The sequence below is a fragment of the Leopardus geoffroyi genome, chromosome A1 (assembly GCF_018350155.1).
Source record: "Leopardus geoffroyi isolate Oge1 chromosome A1, O.geoffroyi_Oge1_pat1.0, whole genome shotgun sequence".
In the NCBI taxonomy this organism is placed as follows: domain Eukaryota; kingdom Metazoa; phylum Chordata; class Mammalia; order Carnivora; family Felidae; genus Leopardus; species Leopardus geoffroyi.
The window spans coordinates 192600795-192622500 of NC_059326.1; the positions used below are offsets into that span (position 1 = coordinate 192600795).

The 21706-nt window shown below is 48.5% G+C and overlaps 1 protein-coding gene and 2 long non-coding RNA genes across 5 annotated transcripts in view; 1 reads left to right on the plus strand and 2 right to left on the minus strand.

The window, feature by feature from the left end:
• Nucleotides 1-9489, minus strand: part of LARP1 (La ribonucleoprotein 1, translational regulator) — a 57168-nt gene extending 47679 nt beyond the window's left edge. For 2 of the 3 annotated variants that reach the window (XM_045436430.1, XM_045436425.1), the window contains exon 1: nt 8635-9488. In XM_045436430.1, the coding sequence (XP_045292386.1) occupies nt 8635-9076 (442 nt within the window). In that variant the 5' untranslated portion in view covers nt 9077-9488. Of the gene's footprint in view, nt 1-8634 lie in introns of all 3 variants that reach the window. The other variant, XM_045436438.1, reaches the window with a different exon arrangement.
• Nucleotides 9490-10881: 1392 nt separating this feature from the next.
• The window catches only part of LOC123575769, a 66865-nt gene continuing 56040 nt past the window's right edge, over nt 10882-21706 (plus strand). The window contains exons 1-2 of the long non-coding RNA XR_006700989.1: nt 10882-11307; nt 13143-13338. This is a non-coding gene — a long non-coding RNA (uncharacterized LOC123575769). The remainder of the gene's footprint in view (nt 11308-13142; nt 13339-21706) is intronic.
• Nucleotides 19752-21706, minus strand: part of LOC123575780 — a 20265-nt gene continuing 18310 nt past the window's right edge. Inside the window, exon 2 of the long non-coding RNA XR_006700996.1 lies at nt 19752-20204. This is a non-coding gene — a long non-coding RNA (uncharacterized LOC123575780). The remainder of the gene's footprint in view (nt 20205-21706) is intronic.

A 21706-nucleotide genomic window follows, 5' to 3' on the forward strand; every position in this document is an offset into this window, starting at 1 on the left:
GAGCATCCTCAGGGACTCACTACAGCAGCCTATCTGTGGGCACATGCAGACCCACTACTCCCAGGACAAGTCTAAAAACAGCTGAATTAAGCTGAAGGGAGGTGCCTCTAAAGGAAAGAAACTTCGTGCATGTGGCTATCTGTGGAAAAGCCTGCAGAGCGGCTGACAGCAGGCGGCCTAAGCCTAGGAAGTCCTGCGGCACGGGCGCCTCCCCTGGTGGGGATGGGAGTTGCCACGCCACCTGCGAGCCTGTCCCCTGCCACTACTTCCAACGCTTCCTCCTCTTTCTGCTTCTCCTGCTGCATCAGTGTCAAGCGGGCTGGTGGCTCTAAGCTCAAGCATGAGCTCAGCTTAGGCCAGTACATCAGAAACTGTGCTTCTTCCGACAACTGAGATGCGTTCCAGTTGCGCGGCCTTCTGAAAGGTCAGAGAAATCCCATAAACTGGAGCTGCTTGCTCCCTACGCCTAAAGGATGACAGCTGATAATTGCCCAACAGTTAAGGAACGACTTGGGAATCTGCTCCCTTTTGTAATCTGGGAACCTTGCCCCAAAAGATCAGGCAGGAAACCCCAAACCATCTATTCTTAAGAGGTTCTCATGTGGCCAGAGTAATCTTTCAAAAAAGAATCTGACCATGCCACTCTCTCATTTAAAATCTTTGATGACTTTCCAGGGTGCCTGGGTGGCTCAGTGTCGGTTGAGCCTCAGACTTTGTCTCAGGTCATGATCTCACAGCTGTGTTCGAGTCCCATGTCAGGCTCTGTGCCGACAGCTCAGAGCCTGGAGCCTGCTTGGGATTCTGTGTCTCTGTCTCTCTCTGCACCTCTCATGCTTGTGCGTGCTCTCTCAAAAATAAACAAACAGTAATAAAATAAAAATAAACTGTTCTCTGGTTCCTATAAAAAATAAAACAAAAATTTAATGGCTTTCCACTGCTTTCCAGTTAAAATCACAATTTATCTAAATCATCTACAGTACAGCCACAGGGAATTTACTCAATTCCCTGAACCCCAGGGCCTTTGCTCCACCAGGAATGAGCTTTCTTTCTAGTCTTTTTCTCAAATAACTCCTATCTATCCTTCCCATTTCAAGCGATTTAGCCACTGCTTCCTCCAGAAAGAATTCTCTGACCTTGATTGACTTGGGTGCCCCTGCTACACTCCCAGAGAATCTCACCACCTTCTTACACAGCACCTTCCATACTGGATTGTGAGTGCATGTGCTTCTCTCCCAGCACAGATTTATTATTCACCACGGCATCTTCTCTGCCAAACTCAAAATGTGCTGTGAGGCTGTCAAAGTAAGAGATTCATCCATTCATTCACTAATTAAATGTTCCCTGAGCTGCCTACTATGTGCCAGTCATGTTGTAGACACAGAGATAAGCAGTAGCCAAATATCCAAGTCCCTGACTCAATGGTGATTAAGGGTTTAAAAAGAAAAACGAAGCAGGGTAGGAAGGATGGGGATACAGAGTACGGGATGGAGGCCTGCTGTTTTATACAGGGTGGTCTGGGAAGGCCTCTCCATCACAGTGTTACTTGAACAGGAACCTGAAAAGAGTGACGGTGGGAGCCATGTGGCCGAGGAAAGAGCATTCCAGAACTAAAGCCCTAAAGCAGAGAGTACACAACCTACTCTAGGAAAAGCAAGGTGCAATGCTGTTGGAAGGGAAAAGTGGCAAAAGATAAGGTTAGAGCACTGGGGGGGGGGGGGGGGGGATGGGTGGTGTGGGAAGCCACATCAAGTGGAGTCTGAGAGGATGAACTCAAAGGACTTGGAATTTTATTCCACGATGAGAAGCCATGAGAGGATCTTGAGCAAGAGTGACAGGAGACCAGGTAGGAGACCACTGCAGCAATCTAGGTGAGAAGCAATGTCGTATGCATCAGGCTCGCAAAAAAAGAGGTGGTAAGAAGTGTTTAGCTATGGATCCAGTTTTTAGGAGCCAAAAGGATGTACTGGTAAATTAAACAGGTGGCAAGGATGACCCCAAGACTCTCAATCCTAGCAATTAGGAGGATAGTTCCATACTAACTTCTGAATCTCACTTTCCTCATCTGTGAAGCTGGGATAAAAAGATAACCTGTTTGGCAGATGACATGGGCTAGAACATGTCAGGTACCCAATAAGTGGGGACTATGGTATCACTATTAACGATCTTGCGATCACCAGGAGCTTAACTAAGCTGGTGAAAAGGAGAGCAAAAACCATACTGAGCCCAGGTGGACCATTCATCCAGAAGGTTCCTGGCTATGGGGGGACTTCAGTTCCTCTGAGAGGGTTGCAACTTCATTTTCAAGTACAGAAGAGAAAAGCCTACCTTGAATTACTGGAATGCATGTCTGGAGGGTAAGGTGGTTACCACAAGTACGGAGGGTTATTACAAAGTGCCCTATAAACAGGACCTCTGATGGAGGGGCTCATCTGGGTTTACTAACAGTACCTCATACTGAGATGGAGAAGCCCCTCACTACATGTGACAGATTTAGATGGCTGGCTTTACAAAATTCATCAATAAAGACCCACGCTCCTCACACCTATACCTACAGCTTTGCCAGTCCAGAGGTACAGCCAACAGAAAGGTAACAAGTCAAGAACGTCCCTGGAATTCTCAGAAAATCCCTCAGGAAGACACCCTAGGCTATCTGCCACAAGTCGGCCAAATGGCCCTGGTAACTTCTGCAAATAGTGTTACTTGAAAATTAAGCTACCTCCTGATTATCCATACTCAGTTAGGAAAGTCACGAATAACTCCTCAGATGAGGTCACTGAAACCACTGTACACGTATCTGGCTTTGGAATGCATCTTCTGGAACACAAATCGCTTACACCTGTGTGGGACATTTTAACTAATGAATGAGGCTACCCCATACTTGTATTAATTTCATCCTCGAAACAACCTCAGTACAGAGATTAGTCCCATTCTGTGTGTAAGAAAAACAGAGGTTAGGCAAGCTAAGGCCACCAAGTGAGAGAAGACACAGGGACTCTGCCCCTGTTCAGATTTAAATCACCTCTCCCTCTGCTCCTTCACCTGGCTCTTTCCTATGCTTTCATTAGCCAGGTGTCAAAACTTACTTCCTTTCATGAACCCCCAGCAAGGTAAGGCCATCCTCTCTCCTGACCACTCTGTCAGGTAACTCTGGACTAGCCAGGGGTGTTTGTGAGCCCAGACTGAGGCACCTGTAAGCCCTCTTGAGGCCCCAGCACCCTAATTACCCACTTTGTGAGCTTGTCTTGGATTTTGCAAACAGGGGCACTCCCATCTGCCGAGCTCTCCATTTTAAAGAGGTTTTTGTGGTTTCAGGCCCGCTCCTCCTCCTCTCCCTGCCGGCCTCCCTTTGGGAGGGAGTGAGTGCTGAGTAACAGCTCTAAAATGCTTACTCTAGCCTAGGTCCCACAGCAGTCAGTGGGTGGGTCAGCCAAGAGACTCCACCCCTCAGGAGATCTAGGGGTCAGACTGCAGAGACCAACCCTAGCCTGACCAGGGAAAGGTCTCCTTCCCCAGGCAGGCACTCACTGCCCAGAGAAGTATACAACTCAACTCCCCACCCCCTACCTCCCCTTCAGAGGGTCCTAACTGTGTGCTTTCTTTAGAAGAGAAAGAAATTTGAACTGCAGGAAAACAGCTTTAAACCCTCATTTAAGGAGGCTAACCTAGCAGTTCTTAGCCAAGGGTGCACAATATAAACAGTTATGGAGCTCATCACCCCTGACCAGTAATTCCTTAATAGTCATCTAAAGTGATCAGATTTCCTCAGTTGTCACCAAAGTATCTTCTTGAAACGGTTTCAAATCAGAATCCACAAAATGCATCTGACTGATGTCTCAGGTCTTTTTGTCTGTTAACAGTTCCCTTTTTAAAAAATGTCATTTATTGGTTGTTTGTCCTGTAGAATCGCTCACGTTCAAAAATTAGATAACTGCTACCTCGTGGTCAATCTGTTCCTCTACATCTACACATCTAAGGTTTTATTGGGTTTGGTTCAGTTCTTTGGTGGGGGGAGATTTTCATAAGCAGTGCTGTGTGCTTCCTAATAGGGTACTACAAGGCACATAATGTCTGCTTGCTCCGCAATGTCTGATATGCACCCCAAGTGATCCACCGAGGTTCGTGAAACCAGAAGAGTCTAGCCCTCTCAGGACTTGGATTCAAAACTGGAGTTCTTAACCACCACGACAGACATACACATACACATACAAAAAGCTCTCTTTTGGTTTCTTTCTTTCATGCGAAAGGATTTCTTGAAAGAAAGTTTTTATGATACTAAAAATACTGTGAAGACATTTAGACCTAATCAGATTCCCTCATTTTTAGATGAAGAAACAGGCAGAGAAAGCATGGGGGTGGCTGGTATCCACAAGGCTGGTCACCAGCAGAATCTGAAGTGGAACAAGCATGCTTAATAATGGTCATCACTTATGATAAAAAGTATTAAATGGCAGTTACTGGATAGGCAACACTTATTAGATGGTCTGTGCCTGGCATCATACTAAGGGCTTTATAAACGTTATCTTCCTTAATTCTCAAAACTCTTTGAAATAGTTAATTATCAATATTATCATTTTGAGAATGAGAAAATAGTGGCTCAGAGAGGCTGAGTAATTCACCCAAGATTGCACAGCAAGTTAGAGGCAAAGCTCAATATATACAAATATCAAATCATGATGTTGCATACTGGAAACCAATATGTCCATTATACCTCAATTTTAAAAAAACAGCAGCAGCTGCAGCAAAACAGGTAAAGCTGGGACTCAAAATTGCAGACTGTATGATTCCAAGGCAGAGAGAGCTCGTGCTTCCTCCCAGTCCACTTCTCAAGGTGGGGAGGGAAGAGGCCAAGGTCTGGAGGAGCTCTGATGCTATGCTGAAAACTGATACTCCAGATCCACAGAGATGCCCCACCCTAGTGCAACTAGGAGGGATCTGGGAAAGGGCCTAAACCTGGGAAGAAAAGTAAAGAAAGGGAGTAGACGTTTATTTGGGGCCAGCTCAGTGGGGTACAGAATCCCTGGGGTTGCCCTGGGTTAGCTGGGATTGTAAGTCTTCTTTATTTTGTGCCATCAGTTAGCTGCACTTCAAAGGAACACACACAAAAAAGTGATGCCCAGAACATAAATACTCAAGGCTGAGATTCTGCCTAGGCTTTCCTTTACAGTCAAGAAAAAGACCACAGCACTGCTTAATCTTCTTATGACATGGAGATGAAGGTGCCACACAACCAACCCACTGATTCCCCCTGCTGGGGTGGGTAGAAGCTTGTGGTGATGACACGTTCAAGTCTCAACCCACTGCACATGCATTAGCCACAGCAAACTTTTAGTTCAGTTGTAGCCTCTCCCCACTGCCCTGAGAGCACATGGGCACTCTCCCAAAGGTAGCTTTTAACGAAAGGCAAATAAACAAATTAAAATTTATTTTTAAAACATGCATCATACCACATTCCAGAGCAAAAAGAGCCAATTCTTTGGGTCAGCAACCTTTAAGATTATCCATAATATGCCCTTTGTGTCTGCGGATAAGCAAAACTCCATTTTAAGGAGATGGGTCCCATGTATTTCACAGACTAGTGACACAATACCAGAAAAGGAAAGTACTGCATTGTCCACTGCCCTTATCTTACAGGTGGAAAAAACGGAGACCCAGAAAAAGTCCTGGAAAGCCCCATAGTCTCTCAGTCTCCCAGGCACTGGGCTACCACCACAGTGAATGATCACAACCCCAGGAAGCAAATAAATCATAATTTAATCCCTCTTATACAAATGGAGCTCAGACACATAATGGCTAAGCAACTTGCCAAGGAGGCACAACTACCAAGTGGTAGAGCTGACATTTGAGCCAATGCAGTTTTAACCCCAGAACCTTTGCTATGCATGTATCATTTCCCATCCTGCTTCTCTCATACTCAAAATTGAGTTGTGGCTAGAAGGAAAAAATTTTAAACGACTTCAAAATATTCTAGGGGAAGGAAATACAAAGAGCCAAAATGCAAATCCTGACTTGAAAACTACAAATGTAAGATGTGGAAGCTTAAACCAGAATAGAAAACAGCACAAGAAAGGGGGATATTGAAAAACATCTTTTATTACTAGTTACTGCATGTGTCCCTTAAAGAACTAAAACACTAGCATCTGAGCCAAAAGGAGGGCTAAAAATAGGCATTTGCAGCAAGCTTTGGAAGCTTTTAGCTTTGCTTATGAGGCACTCATTTCTGTAGACTCCCAAAAACATATGCATCACAGAACACACAATTTCCCAAGACCACACTGTGCATTGGTGTCACATTTAAAACTGTCCACGCTGCAAATAATATCAGGGCTGAAAAAATGGCCTTAGCAATCCATGTGGACTCCAAAGAAAGGGCCACCATCTAACCTTATCAGACAATTCAATCACAAAATTCTCCCTCAAAAAGCACCCAAGCCCTAACAACAGAGAAGCTACTGAATTAATTGAGAGTTAGTCTGTCAAAGACTAGTCCAAAGGTTCAAAAACGGATGAGTAGACAAAACACTTTCTTGCCTTATGATTCCAGAAAAACAAGAACAGAACAAAACTCCCAGACTCAGAATTTTGCTTTGGGCACTTAAAGCAAGTTGGCTTCTCCACTCCAAGGAAAGGCAAGATGCCAGCCAAGCTGTCTTCTTCCCACGATCAATAACCCCAGTGACGCACCCTATCAAGGGCCCCTGCACTTGCACAAAATGCCAGCTCAGGCACCCAATACCACCTGATGTCATGGCTGATTTAAAACCCACAAGGCAGGTTCACCATTAGCTAAGCAGCAGCAGCCAGGGTGAGTAGCCCCATTTAAACTTCTGAAGAGTGCTCTCTCCTGGGGATGATTATACCCCTTTGAGTTTAAAGAGGGGGGAAGGACCAAAGACTGTCTTAAAAGTTGCCTTCCCTCCCACTGTGGGTGGATCGGGAGGGATATGCAAGAAAATGGGAGGTTTCAGCACTGCCCTTTGCATAAGAGGGTTCTGGAAGGGAAAGGGGGGAAGGGGAGAGGGCAGAAGGAAGAGAACACAGTTTGAGGTACTATTAGTAAACCTCAAATGTCCCCTCCTCCAAATGAAGCAACCTTAAAAGAAATAAAATTGCAACATGACATTTTCAGAATTGGCTGTTCTGGTTTCCCTAGGACTAAGGGTGATTCTAATCCCTTGAATGTGAAGGCATTAATCTCCTTCTTCAACTTTCCCCATTTTGATGGTTTAAACCAGTCAGCTTCAAACAGCAACTACAGAAGAGGAACACTGAAAAAGCAGTAACGCTACGGCCACAGGCCGTCATTATACTACAAGCGGGTTTGGACACTGGTCCACTTCAACAGGACCCAAAACAGATCCGCTGTGCCTCTCTACGCGCCGGCAAAGGGAGGCGGTAGGGCGCGCCCCCCACCCAAGCCGACGATGAGTCTCGGCAAAGGGAGGCCCAGACGAGCCTCCAAATTCTGCACCGCCTCCCCGCCCCCCCTCCCCACGCTGACACGGCTCCGTCGGGATCTCCCAAGGGGCCGGGTCCTTAGGACCGAAAATCCGAGCGGGGAGAGGGAGGGCGCGGGGAGCGCCGGCCGGCAGTCACATGCCGCTCCCCGCGCGGGGAGGCACCACGTTGTCCCGGCTGCGGAGGAATGCCGGGAAGGGGGGCCGCGCACTCACACTCGCGCACACGCACAGTACGGGCCGCGCCGCGCCGCCGGCCCGCACCCGCCTTCCACCCCCAGCGCGGCGGCGGGCGCCGAACGCACAGGCCCAGCGGCCGCGAGCAGTCCGCGGGCCGGCGGCGCGGCGCATGGCGCCCAACTGTCACCCGCCCGCCCAGCCCGGCCACTCCCTCCCCCGTCGCCACACGCCCCTCGTGTCGCCGCATGCCCCTTTCCTCGCCTCACATTTTCCGCCAGCCCCTAACTGGATCCCCGCACACTCGCCATCCGGCTCCCTCTCGAGGCGGAAGGTCCCCGGGATCGGGAAGGGAAACCACCGAATTCAATGACACGTTGGGTTTCCTCTTCTCATCATTCTCCCCATAACCGACCCCTCAACCCGTCACCAATGGCGATTCTACCGCCTATAATCGTCTACCAGAGAACAAAACTTGTTAACTTTTAAATCCCGAATCCGTGTGGTCGGTATCAACTCATCACCCGGCGCTTCGCTGCCCATGACATATGCTCATTAAACATTTACAACATGGGGACGATCGCAACGCTACCAAAACGGGGAGCATGGGGCGGGGTGGGAAAAGGGGCTTCCCAAGAAGGGGTTAGGCTAGAAACCGTCCTCGACACCCAACACGCGGAGGGAGGGGGATAGGTGGGCCCTCTTCACCGAAACCAGCGCCCACCCTCTCCTGGCGAGGTAGGCCCGGACCACGCCGTTGCCCACTAACCGCTGAGGCCCAGGCGGTGGCCGCGGGCTCTCGAGGGCTGGGCCCTCCGGCAGGGGCAGCTTCCCGAGGATGTCGGGAAGGAGGGCACGGCGACCCAAGAAGCAATTAAAAAAAAAAATCCCGAGTCACCACTACCAGTGGCGGACCCCCGGGCCCTGAAGGCCGCTGGGGGAGGGGACGCCCAAGTCCCCGGAAGAGGTCCCTGGACCCAGGATAGCAAACAGAGAGACCCACCTGGAGGGGACTGTCCGTTCACCGTGGCCAGGACCGGCGGCAGCGCGTTCTTAGTCCACGGGTTCACCTTGGGCGGAGGGGCCTCCACGAAGTCACGGCGCCCGGCGCCCGCGGCTCCGACCGCTCCTCCGCCTGCTCCCGGCTCGCCGCCGCCGCCCTCCTCCCCGTCGCTGACGGCCAGGCCCTCGGCGCCGGGTGGCTGTGGCGGCCGCGGGCTCTCGCGCTCCAGCTGCCCGGTGCCCTCCTTGTGTGGCTTGGCGCAGGGCGGCCGAGATCTCCGGGCGCCGCCGTCCGGCTCCCCCCCGCCGACGTCGTTCGCCCCGGGTTCGCCCTTGCCCTCGGGCGGCGGCGGCGGCGGCTTCTTCCTCACTAGACCCCCGTGCTCTTCGGCCTGCAAGAGCGGGGCGCCCCCCGGCAGCAGCGGCTCCACCTGAGTGGCCATCTGCGCGCCCGCCCCCCCGGAGAAGCCGGGCGCGCCCGAGGCTGCCTCCCCCGCCTCGAACTTGGCTTTCAGGGCACCCGCGACGCCTTCCTCCGGGGCGCTGGGCCCCAGTCCCTGCGGAGAAGGGTCGGGGTTCACGCTAGGCGCGGCCCCCCTCGCGGTCGGATGCAGCCGCCGTAGATCCGAGGCCCACTGGCGGGGCGGGGGGGGGAGGAAGGCCCCCCACTCTGCGGTCCAGGCCTCCTCGGCGCGCGTCCCCCCCCGCCCGTTCCTCGCAGGGCGCCCCCACCCCGAGCCCGGCAGGCTTCTCGTCCCGTCCCTCCCTCCCCCCCGCCGCCGGGGCGGCCCGGGCTTCCCGGCTCGGGGGCTGCAGCAATATGGACGGACGGGGGAGAGGCGCGGCGAGCCGAGGCGACCACGCGATCCGCGGCAGGCGGCGGGCGGGCGCGCGCCTCGCGACGCGGCGGGCGAGGGGAGGGGACGGCGCCGCGGGGACGCGCCCGCCGAGGCCGGCCCTCGGCGACGGGCGGGCGGGCGAAGGCGGCGGGAGCGCGCGCGCACAGCCTCGCGGCCCGCCCCTCACCCCGCCCCTAGCCTCTGACTCCTCGGAGCACCTCCCGGGCTGGGGGGTGAGGGGTGCTCCGACCGGACGGGGGCGAGCACGTGCCTGATGCAATTCGGGAGGGAGGGCATTGAGGGGGGCAGGAGAGGTGGGTGGGGGAAGAGGGGGAGGTGTCTTAAAGGGCCAGCACGTCAGAGCGTTCGCAGGTGGAGCACATGGGAACGGGCCACGCGGCCGACCCGGCCTGCTCGCGCTCTTTAGGCTAAGTGCACCGAATTCGGGAGAAGGAGCCATTAATGTCATCCCGGATTTACAGAGTGAAGGAGAGGGGTGCCCATCCACTTCGAGGACGCGCCGACGCCGCCAGCTCCCTGGCGCCCCGCGGGCCTGGCCCCTCCGGGCCCGCCCGGGTGACCTTGGGCGAGTCGCCCTCACCTCTCCGGGCCGTACTGGGCCCCTCCCCGCGGCCCCGGACGGCCAGGACACTGCCCGGAGTTCCGTTCGACGCCCGGCCCCGAAGGCAGGCCCTTAACCCATGGGGACAAGAGTGCCGACGAAGTGGGAACGGAATTACCAACCCCCAACCTGGCCAGGCCCCCGAAACCGAATATTCATGGGCAGGAAATGTTTTTTTTCTAAAGAATTGCTTAGGGCGGAGTTGAACCAACGTGATTGGGACTCAGATACCTGAGATTTTATCCTGGCCCTGGCCCTGCCCCTTACCAACTCTGCAGCAGTCATTTCCTCAGTGGACCTCAGTTTCTCTATTGTAAAACGAACCAATGGTAAATGACAGTGATTTCAAACTTCAATGCACATTCAATAAATATTTACTAACCTCGTACTGTGAGAGCCTGAAGGGTTCTAGGAAAGGGAGTTTGGCAATCAGGCGAACAAGGTCTCTATCCTGGAATTTACACTCCGAGGTGGAGAAAGACAATAAACAGTGATAAATGCTTGTTTCCTTTCTATGAAGACAATAACTACTACAGTGGTTGGTTAAACTAGATCAGCTACTTCAGTATGGATGATGAGGGAAAACCTTGAATGCAGATTCCAAATGTTTTCGAATGGAGTATGTCTGGGATGGGACCTTGAAACCCGCAAGTCTAACAAACCTCCTTGGATGCTTACCCATCTGGTGGTCCCACACTTCACTTGGAGAATTCCTGGTTCTGGCTGGCTGTGATCCCACCACCTCAAGACATAACAGCCTGGAATGTTGGCCATCTCCAAGGCAAGGATTAGAATACATGACCTGCTGGATATGGGAAAAGGCTTATTGAAAAGCCTCTTGGAATTGCCCCAGGGGACGAGGCTGGTTGTAACCATGACTATTGGGGAGAGGTGCTGTTGGGGGATAATCTGACGTCTAGTTCCAGCTCTTCCATAACTTGCAACTCAGCCTCTGCACATTGGTCAGCATTCCAACCTTCCATGGGCACCCCTTTCCTGGTGGTGAAATGGGGGTAAAATTATGCCTAACTTGCTTCTACCCTCTCAGCTTCTGTGAGGGGTCAAATAAGACGTTAGTCAAAGTGGGGTGTAAATTATAGAGACTGAGACTGGTGCTTCAAAAGAGGTACCAAGGAAGGTAATGATCACAGGAATCTCAATGAATTTGAGCAGGATTCTTCATAATTGTATTATATATGCCCTTAATCGGAAGGTAAATTATTGTACCTTGCCACTGGAATGCACTATTTTTTATCATACTTAACTGGTATTTCCTGAAGAGGTTATTCACACTAGACCTTCTCTGAACCTTGTTAATAAGGGACATTATGGTCATTGGTCATTCTTTTCTATGTGCCTATAGTTGGAGTTGGAGGGTAGAGGCGCCCCCATGTAACTTGTGAGGGGACCAGGACTGTGTGCACAAGTATCCCATTCACACTACCCAGCCGTCAGTCTGAGCTGAACAAGCACCACCAGGCCTGCTGTTTGAAGGCTGGAGGGGCACTGGGATCTGCATGCCCTGGGCCTGCTCTGCCCCAGAAAGGGGCTCCTAAACACCAGTGCATCGTTTTGCAAATGGGAGAACTGGGGCCAGAGACAAAATAAAAAGACTACATCTTAAACTAAGGCTGTTAGAGCTGGAAAAAAGAATCTTAATGATTACTCAATTTCCTTGTTTTGCAGATGAGGGCAGAGAGGCTCAGAGAAGTGAAGTTATTTAAGCAAGGTCACACAGCTAGTTCATGGCAGAACCAGGTCTCACACCTGAACTTCTTGATCTTATGTCCAGTAGCCTTTTCTACATAAAATGTTGGAATTGGGATTTGAATTCAGGTTTTTATTATTTTAATTTTAATTTAATTTAATTTAATTTAATTTAATTTAATTTAATTTAATTTAATTTTAAAGAGAGTGTGTGAGCAAGAGAGGGGCAGAAGGAGAAAGGGAATCTTAAGCAGGTTCCATGCTGAGCGTGGAGCCTGTTATGGGGCTCGATCCATGACCCTGGGACCATGACCTGAGCCGAAATCAAGAGTTGGACACTCAACTGACCAAGCCACCTAGATGCCCCTGAATTCAAGTTTTAAAAATTCCTGACCCAATGTGGCATTCTATATTCAGTTCTAAATGTTAATAATGACCAAAATTAGTAGTTACTTTTACTGAGTAGCAACTATATACCAGGTTCTATGAGAAATACTTGACATTCATTATCTCACTTAATTCTCACAATAACGCAATGAGATAGGTGTTAATTGTGGCCACAAATAATTATTGAGTCCCTACTATGTGCCAGGCATGCCAAGGCCAGGTAGCTGTTGTCTTCAATCACAAACGAAGGTGACTGAAGTTCATCAAAGAAAATAAGAAAGTTAGGTGGGTGTCTGGAGTCACAGGCAGCAGCTGAATATCAGAGTGACCTTTTTCAGGGCAATGTAACTTCCCAGACCGTATTCTTACCCCCATACCACACTGTAAGGCCTGCCTCTCTTCCTTCCATTGCAAAATTCACAAGTAATTATGGAGAACCCATCAAATACATAAGCCTAGGGAAGATCCTAAAGATATGGAATCTTGTTTCCCCCAAAAGTAAACTCTAATGGCGGGGAGAGCAAGTAATTAAGCAATAGTTCACCTCAGGCCAAAAAGGAGGTAAGACAAGATTTGCTTTGGGCAGAAAGTGACAAGAATCAAACTAACTTGTGTGGCACCCAGGGCTTCAACACCCCATGTGCTTAAAAACACAGAGACACACAGTGAGAAAATCAAACTTAAAAAATAAAAATTATGGGGGCGCCTAGGTGGCTCAGTCAGTTAAGCATCCGACTTCGGCTCAGGTCATGATCTCTCGGTCTGTGAGTTCGAGCCCCACCTGTTTCAGATTCTGTGTCTCCCTCTCTCTCTGACCCTCCCCCATTCATGCTGTCTCTCCCTGTCTCAAACATAAATAAACGTTAAAAAAATTTTTTTTAAATAAATAAATAAAAATTATAAAGTGGGTCCCAATACCTATTTGTATTTAATTATGTGCTTGTTTGCTCCCAGTGCTGACAACTTCCTGAAGACAGAAGAGGCCACATGAGGGACAAATAGCCTAGAGACCTGATTGATAAGCTGCAGACCATCTCCGGCTTTGCTGAATGACTTTGGGCAGCCTCTTTGCCTTCCCGGGCTTCCATTTCTCTCTCCACAAAATGGGAAGCATAATACCTGCCTCTCTGGCTTATCAAGGTGAAGAAAGGTACAGTTTCCATGAAACTTCATTCTTTTGGGGGAAGCATTGGTAAAAGGTGGTGAGGTTCCTTGAGTTATCTGTGTTAGGATGAAAAATTTTAATACACATAGATGTACAGTTTTTCTCCTCTTTCAGTTTGATTTTCCAAAAGACCTTGTGTTTCTGGAAGAACTTGGGCTGTATAACTTATCTTCTGATATCAGGGGCTCCTGGGCAGGAGGCCTCTAAGCAGACATGGAGGAGTGGGTGGGGTCAGCAAGGGAGGGGCCTTGGCCTATATGAACAGTGCCAGCTGGGGAGTGTTTTTCCAAACTCTGAGAACTCTTGGGTTTTTTGGCACATGCCACAAAATTTATTTCACTTCATGGGAGGAGGCTCAGCCTAGATCTCTTCTTGTGAAGTAAATGCAAACGGCAATAGTTAACTGAGGTGGGACGGCGGGGGTACTGTGTGTTCCCGTAGTACCTCGTTAGCCCCCAGAGCAACACAATTTGTGTAAGTATGATTATTCCCATTTTACAGATGAGGAAGTAGGCTCAGAGGCAACCAAGCCTCCCAAGGGGGTTAGTAAAAGAGGAGCATGGGTTTGTAATGAAGAAGGTCTGACAGAGAATTTAACTTCCAACACATTCACCACTTGGACGCAGAGACAGGCCTCACCTCAGCCTCTCTCTCCTCCATTCTTCCCCCTTCCCCCAGCCCCACGCCCCTCCCTGGCATGCCTACACTCCTCAGATGGTCTCATGATGAGCTTGTCCACTGACTGTCCCCCGCCTCCCGCCTCGATGCAGCCTACCACACTGCCTGAGCCAGTTCTCTGGACTCTTTCATGAACCGAGCCCTGCCTCTGCTTAACAACTCCCATTCGCGCCCGTCCCTGTCCTGCTGCCTCTACCACACCCAATACCCCAGCAGCAGTGGACCACTCACTGTTTCTTTCCTTCCACAAATATTTATTAAGCATCTACAGTGTGCTAGGTACTGCCTAGGCCCTGGACATAGAGAAGTGAGCAAGATACACAAATTCCCTGCTTTTGGGAAGCTCCTGGTCTTACACCCTGTGGCCCCCACGCTTTCCTGCCTCAATTCATGTAAATTCTTTGACTGTGACATTCCTGTTCATAGTGAGGTCCTGAGTGTGAATCCCAGCTTGACCGTCTGCTGACTTTGAACAAATATTTAACTTCTCTCTAAGCCTCAGTTTCCCCATCTGTACATTGGAGATGATAATACTACTTATCTCATAGAGCTCTGGTGATTTTTAAAGGAGATAATGTGTATAATTTAATAGGACAATGCTTGCACATAGTATGCAGTAAGTAAACATTACCTTTCGTTACTTTTATTATTGCCAGTAATGCCATTCCATTTCCATTTGTCCAGAATTCTACTTATCCTTCAAGGCTCAACACAAAATGCCAACTTTTTCACAAAATCTTATTTAATTTCCAGAACTAGAATAGATTTCTCCCCACTCTTTTTTTAATTTTTTAATGTTTATTTAATTTTGAGAGAAAGAGAGACCCCATGAGCAAGGGAGGGACAGAGAAAGACTGAGACACAGCATCAGAAGCAGGCCCCAGGCTCTGAGCTGTCAGCACAGAGCCCGACGCAGGGCTCAAACTCATGAACGACGAGATCATGACCTGAGCTGAAGTCGGACACTCAACTGACTGAGCCACCCAGGCACCCTGATTTCTCCCCAGTCTTAACTCCTAGTGGCAATTTCCCTAAAGCATATAGTATTGTTTATTTCCTTTCTGCCCTCAATTATGGTTACTTATAAGTATGTCTTATCTTCCATCTAGATTATGTTTCTTGAAGGCAGGGATTGCATCCCATTGTTCTTAGTGTTTCTTATTGTAGTCATCAGTGGTGCCTTCACAGCAGGCCCTCAGTGTATTTTCTGGACAAATGAATGGATGACTGAATGAATGAATGAGTGCAGGATCGCTCCTGATCACATCAGTGTTTCAGTAACTAGAATGATACTGTCAAGGGCCAAGTGCTAACTTTCATGTATACTTAATATATAATGTAGATAATAAATGTTTAGTATAATTATATAAATTATATATATACTTTGAAATGATAAAATATAATGTGAAAATAAAATGTGCTAACTTTAGCAAAGTATTTTAAGTCTAACAAAGCAAAACGCGCATATAAGCCCACAACCCAGAGGCACTCACTGGCAACGTGTTGGTGTATTTTCTTCTGGTCTTTTCTCTATGTATATTTTATCTAATTGAGGCAGTACTGCAAATTCAGCAGTTTTATTTCTTGCTTCCCTGCCTTAACACTGTATTATGAGCACTGTCCCCACATCATTTGCAAATGCCCTTCACACAGTTAGTTGTGTCATCTATTGAGCACCTATGGTTTGCTCACATCTGCCCATCTTCTGTTTGTGCCACACTGCATTTCCCAAAGGGCTTTCATGGAGACAAGACAGATGTGATTGTCTCCAACTGGCCGCTGAAGAACTGAGCCTCACAGAAGTTCAGATAAATGCTCTAGGATCCCAGGACAGCAGAATCAGGATGAGAACCCAGGTCACAACCTCTCATTCCAGACCCCTCCACCATCCCACAGGAGATACAGCACACATTGGAAACGCAAACCTCCCACCACACCAGTCAGACAAACTCAGGTAACCATGTTCAATCATTCCAGTGACTGGAAACATCTCAGTTCATGGAGGCAGGTAGAAATTAGCAGCCAAAACAAAGGCAGACAGCAATTTTCCTGGCAACATGACCATAATTAGTCACAAGTACTGAGCTCCCAGAAGAGAAGGGACCTGACTTAGGGACTAGAGTGGAAACAATAAAGGGCAAGACATGGTCTCTGCCCCAGGGAACAAAATTCTCTACACCAGCATGGTGTTCTGTTCACACACCACTTGCCTGTCCTTTGCCTATAGCACAGGGGAAAAAGGTAAAGGGTTTGAGGTCAAAAGAATTAGGTCCAGGTTTAGGTTTGTCTACTTTCTAGCTGTGTGATGTTAGGCAAGTTACTTCACTTCTCTGAGCTTTATTGTTTCCATCTATAAAATGGTGAAAGGAAAATAGTTAGCTGATAAAATTCACTATGCTTTTGAGAACATTAAATAAACCAACATCTGTGAAAGAGTTTTATAGTCCCAGCTCTGCCACCTTTCAGCCCTGTAACCTCAGGCAAGTTCCTCCTTCACCTCTCTCTGTGTCAGTTTTCTCATCTGTAAATTGGAGATGAAAAAAACACCTCCCTTTAGGGTTATTGTGAGGATTAAGTGAGTTAACACATGCAAAGTGCTTAGAACAGTACCTCACAAATAGTACATACTGAACAAATGTTCCCTATTGTTATAGTAGCATAGAATCAAGAGAATCATTCTCAAAAATCCCATAAAAAAATCAGAGCAAGTGTCTAATCTATAGATGAGGAAACCAATCCTCAGAAAGATGAGGTGTTTATCCAGAGTCCTGATGCTAATTGATGGCAGCTTCAGGACTTCTCTAGATTCCAAATGCAATGCCTTCCTTCTCCAGATAATATTCTAGCTGTTGTAAGCTGTCAGCCTTCTGGCCAATTTCAGTCCACAGGCATGTTTTGTTTGGCCCACACAGTATTCTTTTTTTAATTGAATTTAACTGTGATTAGATGGGCCCAGCACACGCTAGTGAGCCTCAGGCCCAACCCCTCCTCTGGTGTTTGTGACTCCCAGCCAACCAGCCGACTACCCTTATTTAGATCCCTGCACAGGCTGATACAATGCCAGTCACTAAACACATGGTATAGACAAGTTCTGGAAACTAAAGGGGAGGCAGAGAGGAGCACAGGCCAGAGGGACAGGGACGAAGTAGTCAGGGAAGCCTTCCTGGAGGTGGCTGTACTTGAGTTAAAACTTAAAATTAGGGAGTGGGCTTTGTCCAGTATAAAAGGGAGGGGGGGCAGATTGCTTTAGCATTTGGTGACCTTCAGGGATGTTTATGAGTTTCCCTGCCAAGGCTTCCGCAGGCCTTTCCCTTGGTCAAGAAGAGAAAAGAAATAAGCTGCCCCTTATCTCAGATGAGGCCATGCGACTCAGGAGGTCCAGAGTCAATACGCATTGTCACTGTTTTTGAGTAATTGATCTGTGTCATCACCCCTGAGTACTCAGCACCATGCAGGACACCTGGAGGGAGGTGTGATCACATGAGCTGAATGGAGTATGAAGGATGGCCCCTGCCCTCGATGATAATGATAGCAAGAATAATAATGATAACGGCAGGGTCTGTAGACGGGGTTTTTTTTGTTTCAGGTGGCAGTTCCCAGGGGAAATTCCCGAGAATGTGAATAGATAATCCACCAAGATGGAATCTGCCATCAAACTATTTGGGAAAACATTGGGCTTACTTAAGCAATGTTAAATAAATGTTTGGCTCTGGGGTGTCTTGGGGCCTCTAGCATTCATGGTAAATCTCTCAGAAGGAGAGCATTCCCCAAACTCATGTGACACAGAGCAAATCTGAGAACCCCTTTTGAGAAACACTGACTCCCTTTCTGCTGGAGTGGTTTCAGACAAAGGGATGTAGGAAGAGGTCTGGCCCTGCTGCTATTTCTTATGGAACCTAGATAAGTCCCTTTTCTTCTCTGGACTTTAGTTTTCCCATTAAAAAAAAAAAAAAAAAAAGTCTGAAGATCCTGGAAGTTTCTTCCCATCCTAGCAGTCTTAATAGCAGTTTCTAATGTTTCATACCTCTATGACAAAGAGGATGAGTGCTGATCACAGGAATGAGGTGGGAAAAGGCTGTGGCAAGCTGATGAAGCCTCCTGACTGCCTGTCCCAGTGACAGTCACTGGATCAGAGAGGTTTGCCAATTCCCACAGGGTCACACAGCACTTGAGTTTCTAGATTTGTGACACATGGTAGGAAGGGGGGAACCTCAAATAATGTGAGTGGTCTAATTACTTAATGTGGGTAAAGTGCGTAGAGATGATCCCTAGATAAAGACAAGGGAGAGCCAGGCTCATTTTGTGTGAGTAGCACTGCCTGATGCATTTTCTGCCAGCCTCCAGGGTGATGGGGCTCCCAGGGGGCCCTTCAAACAAGAAAAGCAGGAAATGTTAAGGTATGCCTGCCACTCTCCTGCAAAAGACCCTCCAGCGACTTTGTATTGCAACAAGAATAAACTCCAGACCTGTCACCTCAGCCCACAAGACCCTATGTGCTCGAGACTCTGCCCACCCCCTACTCCCCGCTCTCTGCTCCTCTCCCCCTGCCTGCCATGTGCCAGCTTTTTTTTTTTTTAACATTTATTTATTTTTGAGACAGAGAGAGACAGAGCATGAACGGGGGAGGGGCAGAGAGAGAGGGAGACACAGAATCAGAAGCAGGCTCCAGGGTCTGAGCCATCAGCCCAGAGCCCGATGCGGGGCTCGAACTCACGGACCGCGAGATCGTGACCTGAGCTGAAGTCGGACGCTTAACCGACTGAGCCACACAGGCACCCCAATGCCAGCTTCTTAAACACATAGAGCTCCTTCCAGCCCGGGGGCTCTAGGGCAAAGAGTTCCCACTGCCCGGAACACATGCCCCCCCACCCCCCGCCCAGCACATGCACACACTCAAACACCATACTCTTCTCATCCTTCAAGCCCCAGCTTTAGAGGGCCCCGTCTCAGAGAGACCTTCCTCGATCAACTTGGCTGAAGCACTCCATGTTCTTCATAGCACAGATCACAATCTCTGATTTTATGTGTTTACCTCCTTTTGCCCATTTCCTTCACTAATGTCTGAACTCCACGGAACTGAAGCTTGTGGCTGTGTTTTCACCCTTAATTCCCAGTCCCGAGTACAGTGCTTCGCACAGTAGGCACTTAATATTTGGTTGAACGAATGCTGTGTGGCCTCTAGCAAGGTGCTTCCCTTCTCTGGGCCTCCGCCTCCCCACGTGTGAAAAGCAGTGCTTGCACGGGGTGCTGCTGGGAGCCTTTAGAGCTCTGACTACGGGTCTGTGACTAATATCTGGGCCTCGGGCCCAGGAGTGAGCCTAGTATGTTGCAGCACCGTGGCCCTGCACACAGCGCACTGGTTTAATTGGGCAGCAGACACCCTGTCATTTTGTGTTCTGCTGTCCCTCCTCCTCAGTCCCTGGGCTGGGAACCATGCTGTCAGATTTTCAGGATGATCTATGCACAGCCACCTGGGAGAGGCTGGTCAGTCTGGAAGCCCAAGGGCCAAGAGGCCTTGTCACTGTCCTGATGTGAAAGACTGCAATCTTTGGGAGTTTTCATCAAATCCTATAATCTCTGGATGTTTGGCCCAGCCCTCTGCCTTAAAGGTAACTGCCTTCTAAACTTTGCTCACTGGTGGTCATGGTCACCTGGGTTCTACTTGTAGTGCTCAGAATAGGGGTCTTGCTGGCTCTTAGGGCTGCTCATCTCACCAGTGAACAGCTTTAGGAAGTCCTTTAATCAGATGGTTGGTGGAACATGAGGCAGTGTAGCATAGGGGCAAAAAGTCTGGGCTGTAAGCCAGGGGGTTTGCAGAATCCCAGCTCTGTAACCTACTTGCTATGTGAGCCTGAGCAAGCCATGACCCCTCGCTGTGCCTCTGTTCATCTTCTGCAAAATAGGGAGAACCCTCATCAGGCTGTTGAGAAAACCATAAGCATTAATAGAGTGAAGGTGATAATGTCGGTTTCTGTTAACTGCTACCTGTGAAGTGTTCTTGTTGTTATTATTGTTTTTAGATCTTCTTGGACTCTGTTCTTTGTGTTGATCGATTTGTTTGCAAAAGAGATAGTGGGGCCCAGCCCAAACACACAGGGCTGGGAATCTAGGGGGTGGGTTCGCTGGTATCTATGAGAATATCCACTTCATTGTTCCAGGCCTCAGGACCCCACCTGAAAAAAGGAAAGAGAAAAATCCCTGTCTTGCTTCCTGTCAGAGAACTGATGTATAGATCAAATGAGAAATAAACAAGGCAGCTTTGAGAAGTTAAAAAAAAAAAAAAAAGCTCTATAGATATGAGGGATTCATCTTATTTTTTAATAAAGTTTATTGATTTATTTTGAGAGAGAGAGCAGTGGAGGGGCAGAGAGAGGGAAAGAGAGAATCCCAAGTGAGCTCTGCATTGTCAGCATGGAGCCTGATGTCGGGCTTGAACTCACCAACCAGGAGATCATGACCTGAGCTGAAGTCAGACACTTAACCAGCTGAGCCACCAACATGCCCCTCTTATTTTATTAGAGAGCTCTTTCCTCTTTTAGCAAAGGCACATTAGCTCCAAAACAGCAAAATAGCTAAACTCAACCTATTTGGCAAACAGTGTGTTTTTGATACTTGTTGTGAATTTGAAGCTAATCCCTTCAGAATCTTCTTTCGTTAATGTACCAGAGCAAACAAATTTGAGAAGGATTTATTTATAAGCCATTTGGTACATTCCTACAGGATGTAGAGCTCGGTTTGGCTGATTTCTGGTGTCTTTGCTTATTGTTGTTATTTCTTCCCTTTTTCTTCTTCAGGGATTTGGTTGGAAGGACCCAGGTGAGGTGTGTTCATTTTGCAAATGTAGGCAGAACACAGTAGCCCTGCATAATTTCAGGAAGCCTGGTGTGATCTCTGTTCGACCCCTGTCATGCCTTGGGGGCCTACAGCATGAGGAAGCCCCTAGAATCGACCTTACTGCACAGATCAGAAACAGAGGCCCAGAGAAGGGAAGGCATTTGCCCAAAGTCACACAGCTGGTTAATGGCAGAGGCTTGACCAGGTAGCCAGGTCTCTTGACTCCAAACCCTGTACTCTTTCCAACAGTTCTATGGAGTCTTGCAGTTTCTCTAAATTAGCTTACTGTGTCTCAAAATCTTGTAATACATAGGGGTTCACATTTGTCAAAACTCATTTAACTGGGGGAGGCTGGCTGGCTCAGTCAGTGGAACATGGGACTCTGGATCTCAGGGTTGTGGGGCGCCATGTTGGGTATAGGGATTACTTATAAACAAAATCTTTTAAAAAAAGAAAAGAAAAAGAAGAAAACCTCTCATTGCATTATATACTTAAAATCTGGACAGTATATTGTTTTAAACTTAACTTACGTTTTTAAAACGATAAAATGGTGAGGCGCCTGGGTGGCTCAGTTTGTTGGGCGGCCGACTTCAGCTCAGGTCATGATCTCGCAGTTTGTGAGTTCTAGCCCTGCATCGGGCTCTGTACTGACAGCTCAGAGCCTGAAGCCTTCTTTGGATTCTGCTGTCTCCCTCTCTTTCTGACCCTCCCCGCTCACACTCTGTGTCTTTCTCTCAAAAATAAATTGACATTAAAAAAATTTTTAAATACAAAAAATGATAAAATGGTGTGGCAGAGTCCTATTTAATGAAGGAGGCAGTGTCTAAGGCCAGCATTAAGG